Source organism: Phyllopteryx taeniolatus, chromosome 12 (assembly GCF_024500385.1).
Source record: "Phyllopteryx taeniolatus isolate TA_2022b chromosome 12, UOR_Ptae_1.2, whole genome shotgun sequence".
NCBI classification, from domain to species: Eukaryota; Metazoa; Chordata; class Actinopteri; order Syngnathiformes; family Syngnathidae; genus Phyllopteryx; species Phyllopteryx taeniolatus.
The window spans coordinates 6,666,057-6,675,966 of NC_084513.1; the positions used below are offsets into that span (position 1 = coordinate 6,666,057).

At 38.8% G+C, this 9,910-nt stretch overlaps 1 protein-coding gene across 4 annotated transcripts; it reads left to right on the top strand.

Moving 5' to 3' along the window:
• The first annotated feature begins 1,469 nt into the window (after positions 1–1,469).
• acmsd (aminocarboxymuconate semialdehyde decarboxylase) lies at positions 1,470–6,837 on the top strand. Of its 4 annotated transcripts, XM_061793146.1 has the most exons (11): positions 1,539–1,630; positions 2,357–2,401; positions 3,263–3,405; positions 3,553–3,649; positions 3,732–3,781; positions 4,139–4,375; positions 4,551–4,644; positions 5,381–5,476; positions 5,554–5,726; positions 5,837–5,935; positions 6,408–6,837. In XM_061793146.1, the coding sequence occupies exons 4-11, from the start codon at positions 3,565–3,567 to the stop codon at positions 6,468–6,470; spliced, it is 897 nt and encodes a 298-aa protein (XP_061649130.1). In that variant the 5' UTR covers positions 1,539–1,630; positions 2,357–2,401; positions 3,263–3,405; positions 3,553–3,564; the 3' UTR covers positions 6,471–6,837. The 4 variants fall into 4 exon arrangements, with proteins under 4 accessions (XP_061649129.1, XP_061649131.1, XP_061649130.1 ...); XM_061793145.1 differs by lacking the exon at positions 3,263–3,405 and having other exon boundaries at positions 1,470–1,630; XM_061793148.1 differs by lacking the exon at positions 3,732–3,781.
• Positions 6,838–9,910: the final 3,073 nt, after the last annotated feature.

Below are 9,910 nucleotides of genomic sequence, written 5' to 3' on the forward strand. Positions count from 1 at the left end.
CAGAATACAATGATTTGCAAATCATGTTCAAAATATATTTAATTGAATACACTACAAAAAGTCGCAGTTTTTTTCATAGTTTGGCCGGGGGTGAGATTTATACTCCGGAGCGATTTATATGTGAAATTATTAACACATTATTATATAATTTCACGTTATTTTCACACTGACAACCGCAAGAGGGCGCTCTCGGCCTGTGTATCTGTACCTGCTACTTCTGTACCTCTGAAAATTGATAATTTCAACATTAGCGGTAACTTATAAAAACAACTGAGAAGGACTGAACAAAAATGGCATCGAAAAGAATCAATTTCCCCCCAAAAATGCGACTTATACTCCAGTACGACTTATATATGTTTTTTCCTTCTTTATTATGCATTTTTTGGCTGCTGCGACTTATACGCCGGAGCGACTTATAGTCCGGAAAATACGGTATTCTGTTTTTATTTATGTTTAAGACAACGTCCCAACTTCATTTGAATTGGGGTTGTAGGAGGAACAAACAGTGCCATATGTGGAGGAAAATGGCATAGCACATGGTATGAGGGTGCTTGTTACCTCAGGGCCTAGACAGCTTGCTGTCATCAATGGAAATATGAATTCACAAGTTTATCAAGATATTTTGCTGAGGAAATTGCGTCCATCTGTCCAACAGTCAAAAGAGGATTGGTATTGCAGCAGGACAATGATCCAAAACACACAACAGAATGGCTTCAGAAGAAGAAAATACATTCTGAATGGCCCAGTCAAAATCTCGACCTATACCTGATACAGATGCTGTGGAATGACCTGAAGAGAGCTATTCCTACAAGACAGCCCAAGAATCTTGCTAAACTGCAAGAGTTTTGTATAGGAGAATGGTCCAAAATTCTTCCTGATCGTTGTGTATGTCTGATCTGCAACTACAGGAAACATTTGCTTGAGGCTATTGCTGCCAAAGGTGGGTCAAACAGTTATTAAAACCAAGGGGTTCACTTATTTTTTTCCTCCCTGGCCTGTTAATGTTATGCTCTATAAAAATATGAAAACATATAATTGTGTGGTACGTATTAGTTTCAGCAGATTCTGTTTATTCTTATGATTTGGATGATCAGACTACATTTTATGAGCAATTTATAGAGAAATAAAAAGAAAATTCAAAGCGTTCACATACTTTTTCCTTCCACAATATGATCCTGAAACACTTCAAAAGTAGAGAAACTCTGCTACTTTGTAGGCCGCTGACACTACCAATGGTTAGCGCTTTGGTGTTTAGTGACCCGAAACTGTATTTTCAATTTGCGGGATTGTTGTTAAAAAAAAGTTCAACTGAAAGTTGTAATTGTGCAACTGTCATTAATGAAACTGCTACATAAAAAAGACAATTAAACATTGTTTTATGGAATATGTGGTCCATCCAGAAAACATCACAGTGCTAATCTTAAGTTAATAAATGACAAGGGGTGTCTCAGCAGGAGTTATTCACCTGACGGTCATTGCTTCCCCGGCTGAGGGTGGGTGACTGACTTTGCCGGATTTCCTCATTGTCATTCAACTGAATGCGCTGCCAACAGACCTCTACATGTCCAAAAGGATGAAGGTTGATATACATAATCATATTTTACCAAAGGAATGGCCTGATTTGAAGAAGGTAGGGAGATAAACGGCACATTCACTTGGCACACATTTGAATTACCGTAACTTCTTATAGCATGGTGAGGAGAGTAAATCCTAAAACATCTTCCATAAAGCCAGATTTTATATGACTCAGGTACAAAAATTTATTTGTGTGTTAGTTTTGTCTGTTCTAAATGCCATCAAAAACATCCAGACAATTCCCAGTGGTGTAAAACAGGACAGCTCAGTCCATACATCAGTGCAAGTGGTTAAATGTTAATCAATAACTAACTACTTGTGCTTGGCTTTCGCTAATGATTGTCCGACATTATTGCCGGAGGGGAGGTTTTCATTTCTCTTCTTTTTGTCAGTTGTTTTACAATGTACAGTATAGCGTACACTACTCGCCATCATTCCACTGAAACATAACTTTAGATTGACTATAAAAGTTCCAACTAAGCTCAGACCGACATTATTTGCTCACAATTTGTATTGTAGTGTGGATTGCAATGCTCTTTAAAATGTACACATATGCACGAGTCAAATCATAACATCTAAATGAAGTGCAAGTCTGGCACTTCATTTAGATGTCATGATTTGTATGTGTTACAGTGGCTAATCGTGTCGACAATACTTCATTTTGCCATGTAATACTATGCAATTACTTGAACACAAATGGATATATACTGTATAAGGATTTTACATTCCACATTAGTAGATGCAGCTTTCTGAAAACTCCAATGGTGTGTATGCATTTCAGAGGTACGGCTATGATGGCTTCGTCCAGCTTCACCATCACTGCAAGGTGAGTCAAGTGCAGGAGGATGCTTACATCAGAGGACCTGCAGTATTCTCTTCAAATCTACCTTCAACACAACAAACAAGGGTGGTTGTCATCTACAGAAAATAGATGAATTTGTGTTTCACACTTGCATACAGTACAGGCTGTTGTATATTTGTGGTGCAGACCACACACAATGAGTGCTGTGCTGCACCTCTAAACTGAGTTTTTTAAAGTCCATTCCAGAAAATGTGTTCATTTTTCAAATTCAACTTACATTTGCATGTAATATTTTACAATGGTTTGTTTTTGATCATTTCTTTATGTATTTTTTTATTAATAATTTTTATGTGCAATACATTTTAATTGACTCCTTTATTTAAGTGCAGTTTTTTTCCGCTCTATTTAAGCGCAGTCTTAAAATGTATACTGTGCTTAATGTTACACCAGCTTAAACCTTTTTTTAAATACAGTATATTTGTTCAGTTCAGTTGTATTTAACTTTTAAGTACAGTTCATTTGCATTTCATCTTTTAGAACTGTTTATTTTCAAACATTTATTTTAGTATGTTTTTTGTCGAAAAAAGTTCAAGAATCACTAGAGTCTTCAATTAACCTAACATGCATGTTTTTTTTTTTTTTTATTATTATTATGGGAGGAAGCAGGATTACTGGGAGAAAACCCACACAAGCACAGGGGGGAAAAAATGCAAACTCCAAAAAACCTGGCCCAAGATTCGAACCCCTACCTTTAGAACTATAAGGCATATGTGCTAACCATTACAACAGTAATGGCATACAATATCTCATATATATATTAGAATGACAGATTCAGCAAATGTGAGCACGTTTTGGTTCATCATCAACTCACTCTCTGTGAATTAGGTGTCGCCATCATAGACTCCTAAGCTGTCTGCTGCCATCATGTGGCTGTTATGCAGCTAACACAAGTTCGACTTTGTGTGTCCAACACAACAACAAATAGACAACTTCTGTAAACAATCACAGAAGGGAGAAGCAAATCAAAGGTTTGGCCAATGGGGACCTCATGGCTTTCTTTTAAATAAGACAAATTATACATTTTCAAGTAATTCCAAGTCAACCGAAAGTTCACTTTTTAATGTAAAAGCAAACGAGAACATTTATATAACTTTTGAATTGCAACTGTGTTTCAGGGTGAAGCGAAGATGATGAAGGAGGGTAAGCTGTTTCGTGTGATTCAAGAAAATTGCTGGGATGCAAACGCGCGCATACGAGACATGGATCGATATGGTAAAGGCTCTGACATATCGGCCTCCAATCACATAACCCCTGAATGAAATCGAAGAGAGTTTCTGATTATGACAATATTCAGGTGTCACAGTTCAAGCCCTTTCCACTGTCCCTGTGATGTTCAGCTACTGGGTAAGACACACCAGAACCATATTAATTTCAGCAGTAACGCAGAACAGTGATTCAGTTGCGCCATCAACCCCTACTCGTTTGATATTTGAAATAATAGTCACAGTGACTGGCATTTGCACATTTGCCATTGGCCTGTGGGACAGTTAGTCTGACTGAGCCCTATGAACATCTGCAAGTGGCCAATGCAAAAGTATCACATGACATGACATGAAAAAAAATCATACTCTGAATAATAATAATCTGGCAACTCTCTGTAGGAAGGGTAGAGTTAAGCACGCTCTGATAGTAGACGATCATCAACTCAGGTGTGCAACACGGAAAATCACAACAACGTTAATCCACTTGTTTTATTTTCAGGCCAAACCGCATGACACCCTGGATCTATGTGTCCTTTTGAATGACGATTTGGCCCAGACGGTGTGCAGCCACCCCAAAAGATTTGTGGGCCTGGGAACGCTGCCCATGCAAGCCCCCGACCTGGCCGTGCTGGAAATGCGGCGTTGCGTAAGGGAACTGGGTTTCCCTGGGGTGCAGATTGGCTCACATATAAACAACTGGGACCTCAGTGCAGCTGATCTTGATCCCTTCTATGCTGTAAGAATTTCGCTTACTGCAGATGGTCCTGGTAGAACGCTTGCGCGATAGTGTTTGTAAACAAATCGACATTTACACCTCGCCATCCTACAAGTCCGATACTTTTGTGACATTCTTGGAGGTCATGTTTTTGCTCATTAAGAAATACTGACGCTGCAGTCTGTTTCCCATGCAGGAAGCTGAAGAGCTGAATTGCTCCATTTTTGTACACCCCTGGGACATGCAGACGGATGGGAGGATGGCTAAGTATTGGCTGCCCTGGCTGGTGGGTGAGGGAGATGGAGTAGAAACAGGATGTATTAGATCTTAACCGATTTTTTAAACGTGAGCGACCCCGCACATGATGAGAGAAACATCAGCATGTGTTTAACGTTTACAATTCACTCCCCGCACCCCTTTCCGAGCAGATCGAGGACCAAATTCACTCCTAACACACCCACAACACAGGATAATCGGTCAGGGAACACTTTCTGAGACATCTGGATGCCTGAAATGGAATATTTTAGTTTTTATATTGTATAACTGGTTGGAATGTGTTTTACTAGTGAATTGCAACATTGGTTTGATTAGAATACATAAGATGTGACTTCAGGCTTTCTGCTCAAGAACAATAGCAATAGGTGGAGGTGTGAAGCCGACTGCACACATTCCCAAGAGAGGAAGGTTTTTCTATTTTGGAGGGGAACCAACCCCAACATGCCTATTGGTGGTTTATTCATGAATTTGTGGGTTTTTAAAAAAATATATACTATGTATTTTTTACAATGCAATCATAATGGGTGTCAAGTACCTGCGTATTGTCGCTATTCGTGGTCCGGCCCAGTCCCTAACCGCCACGAATAGCGGCGGTCCACTGTATGTGTTTAGAAAGAAAAACAGCAAAATATGCACTTTCTAATTATTACAATGCACTCATTTGCCTTTAGTACAAAATTATCCGAACATTCCTGTGAGAACAGGTCAACTTATCGTAACCCTTCGATTTTTCTTGTATTCATCAAAAAGGCATGCCAACAGAGACGACAATGGCTATTTGCTCAATGATTTTTGGAGGTGTCTTGGAGAGATTTCCAAAATTGAAGGTCTGCTTTGCTCACGGAGGTAAATGATATGCTTAACATGAGATAGACTATGTTTTATCTATGACAATAAAAATATATCCCTCCTTTTTTTAACAGGAGGCTCCTTCCCCTTCACCGTTGGTAGAATTGAACACGGGCACAAAGTTCGGCCTGACTTGTGCGCTGTAGACAACGAGTCCAATCCCCGGAAATACCTCGGTTCTTTTTACACTGACTCCCTCGTTCATGATCCTGTTTCCCTGAAGCTACTGACTGATGTTATTGGAAAAGTAAGCTCCCGCGTCTTGAAGGTGGTCAGAAAAGACTCCTGCACTGGGTCTTGTGTTGGGAGTTTGAACAGGTGTTAGTTTGTTGTTATGTGATATGATATTTTCTTTAGGATAAAGTGATGCTTGGAACGGATTACCCATTCCCACTGGGCGAGCTTCAACCCGGATCTCTCATTGAGTCAATGGAAGAATTTGACGAAACACTAAAGGTAGTAATCATGTTTGAAACAATATACTGTACACTGCTTTACAAGGCTCCATTTGATGCATCTGGTGGGTTACTGCCCCACTTTGTCCCAATGCAAGTGGACTTCAATGATGTCATAAAAATACATTCCTGGATACATATACTGGCATCCCGATCCACACCAATGCTTAAAGAGTTTTGTTTGGCCCATGCACCACCCTTGTTTATAGTTTCATGGAAATCAGTATGTAATTTCTTCATCATCGGGCTACCTAACTCACCAACCAAATCCATCCATCCATTCATTTTCTGAGCCGCTTCTCCTCACAAGGGTTGCGGGCATGCTGGAGCCTATCCCAGCTATCATCGGGCAGGAGGTGGGGTACACCCTGAACGTGTTGCCAGCCAATCGCAGGGCACATACAAACAAACAACCATCCGTAAAATCATTAATAAAAAAAAAAACTTGATAGTACTGTCTTCTTGTTTTACAGGATAAGCTGCTGGCTGGAAATGCACTGGAATTTTTGGGCCTCAAAAAAGAACAATTTGACTAACAAGCACATTGAGTCCAACCTGTGGCAGGGGTTTGAATACTCATGAGTCTGTTGTTGTTTATGGTTGTTTTATCAGTCATTTTAATTATTATTATCAAATTCCATAATTTTGTCTGATATAAAAATAGCGAGAAAATAAACTGCTGGTCTACTGCCGTGTGACCAAAACAAAATATGCATCCAACCAACAAAAACGGTTTAAACCAACTAAAAATGGATACTGGGCTGTGTTTTTTTTTTTTTTTAATTGCATAAAATCTGATTATGATATGATTGATTAATCATACCATTTTCTGTCAACTGTATATGACTCAAATTACATTCTGAAATATGAATGATCAATAAAACACAACAATGTTTTTTTTTATTGCTATACCATGATTTAAAAAAAAGTCAGTCTGATTTTGGATTTGCTCTTTTTGGGATTCATTGACTAATGCAATAATGTTACTGTCATATGGTAAAGCCGACTTTTCCATGAAAGGAAGGAACCGCTGTAAAATATCTATATGAGCGAGGGATAAAACTTCAATTGAGAGAGAAAAAGGACAGAAAAAAGAAAGCAAGGTAGAGACTTATGTCAGCAACACTCGCCGTCGTGCGGTGATGTCGGTTAGGAAGTGCTTGCATTTATTTTAGTGTTGTACTTTCCTATGTTCAAAAGCAACCTTATTTCCATCCCTCTTTGACTCAATGATATATACCACAAAGGTTAGGCAATTTCACTTTCCGAAGAGACCCGTGGATGACATCAATGGCAGTGATGACAACGATTCGCAGGATCCTGGAAGAATCCTTCCAAAAGTGCATGGAGGTGTGGCAGAAAAGGCTGTATATATTAAACAAATGTTATGTGGTGATAGTACACGCTTTGGCATTGACAAAAAATAAGTAAACCTTGTGAAAATCGGTTGAGAAATGAGAAAGTTATGACTTAATTTCAGTGTCCAGGCATTGCCTTTGAAGGGATCATCGGCCTTCCCAACATGGCCGCCAAGTCTTATTATTATTATTATTATTTTAAGATTTTGAGTTTTTCCAGTGTGGGTGTTTATTTTCAGTTTTAAAAAAAATCCTGTATGTATCAGGTCGCTTTCATTGCCACAAGTACATGTACTGAATCTATTTAAATGCTAGTTTATTTTTATTTTATTTAAGATTTTAGTTTGTGCAGTGTGGGTGTTTATTTTCAGTAAAAAAATAAAAATAAAAAATAAAACATAAAAAAAAACGCTCGCAGTATCCCGTCGCTTTCATTGCTACAACTACATTCCTTATGAAACACTGTTTGCAAATGTCTGCTTTTCTATAGCTGGACATATACAATTTTTAAAAGAAGTCAGCCAGGTGCAGGTGAGAGACTATATTTAAAAAAAAAACATTATTGCATGATAATGAGTTTGTCTTTGTTTCTTTTTTGTGTAGAAGTTACCTTGTATATACATTTCCAACAGTGTTATCTGTTACTCAAATCAAAAGGTGAGCTTATAAACACCTTATTTCTTTTTAAATAGAGCTAGAGACTGGTACTGGTAATTTCAGAAGGGTACTTTCCAAAATTAGGTCATGGGCTCAGCCCACCCAAAGTACTCGACCTGAACCCTGGTGGCAACATTTTATCACACCTGCTGATTCGTGGCTATTTGAAGAAGACAATTTACATGTCGAAGTCTGCCTTCAATTACTGAATGGGTTATCCAAGACTAATTATTAAAAACATTGTGGTGGAACACGTCAAAGAGTTACCGTAATTTCTCATGTATAATGCTAATTTCCCCCCCCCCCTGCCCCAAAAAAAATTAAAATAAAATTGTCAAAAGTCAATAGTGCGCATTATACATAGCTATAAGGGCAAATAGAAAAAACTCTCACATTTTATAAATGTATGCCGCCATTTATGGTTATGAAAAAGTGGTACACTTTCATTCTAATATGCCACCACCACCTAGTGGTTATAAAAAAGGTGTAGTCTACACTTTCATTCCAATATGACAGGGGTACGTATGACTGCATTATATGTACAGTTGTGCAGTTTACATACCCTGGCAGAATTTGTGAAATATTTATTTATTTATTTATTTTACAATAACAACCATGATTAATTTCTTTATGGTTATGTATTGTTTAATGATAATGCTTTTCTGAAATGCTTGACCGTTTAATTTGAATCCCATTAAAATAAAATTAAATGTGTTTTGCCTGGTCCTTCATGTTTTCTTTAAAGAATTGGACCAATCTTACAAATTCTGCCTGGGTAATCAAATATGCCAGCACGATGGACGACTGGTTAGCACATCTGCCTCACAGTTCTGGATTCAGATCCCAGCACCGCCTGTGTGGAGTTTGCATGCTCTCCCCGTGCCTGGGTGGGTTTTCTCCGGGCACTCCGGTTTCCTCCCACATCCCAAAAACATGCGTGGTAGGTTGACTGAAGACTCTAAATTGCCCGTAGGTGATGTGAGTGCAAATGGTTGTTCGTTTCTATGTGCCCTGCGATTGGCTGGCGACCGGTTCAGGGTGTACCTCACCTCCTGCCCGGAGATATCTGGGATAGGCTACAGCAGCCCGTGACCCTAGTGAGGATAATCGGTATAGAAATTGGATGGATGGATGGTAATCAAACATATGAGTACAACTGTGTGTTTTCTAATTTACTAAATAATAAAATGGCTGTGAATTTTAAAATAAGAGCATGTAAATAAAAAAAAAAGTATTACGTGTTCAAATAAAGTGCTTAACTTCAGAATAATTCTTTGAAAAAAAACCTAACAAAATACAGATAATACTTCATGTTTTGATCATATGGGTATAAGCAAAATCATGCATTGTAAAAATGCATTATACATAGGTAGAAAGGTTTTGGTCAATTTTGTGGTCAACTTTGGGGGTGCGTGTAATACATGGGTGCGCATTATACACGAGAAATTACGGTACGTGTCATGAAGGAAATGTGCTGGAGAAAAAAATTTGGGGACGGAGGGACCTTGTGTGGTGTGTGACTATAAAGTATCTTTAATGCTACATTAACAAATGTTGTATGTTTGATTTTGTCAGAGGTAATGACTTGGGACACCTTCGGCCACTAAAAATAGAGTAGACACACCTCATATACAGGTGCAAAAATTAAACTATTGCGGTAAATGTACTTCATTTCAGTCGTTCAATTCAAAAAGCAGAGTTTTATCCAGCGGCACGTTGAGCAACTGGTTAGAGCGTCAGCCTCACAGCTCTGAGGACCTCGGTTCAATCCCCGGCCCCGCCTCTGTGGAGTTTGCATGTTCTCCCGGTGCCTGCGTGTGTTTTCTTTGGGCGCTCCGGTTTCCTCCCACATCCCAATAACATGCATGGTAGGTTAAGTGAAGACTCTAAATTGCCCGTAGGTGTGAATGTGAGTGCGGATGGTTGGTTGTTTGTATGTGCCCTGCGATTGGCTGGCAACC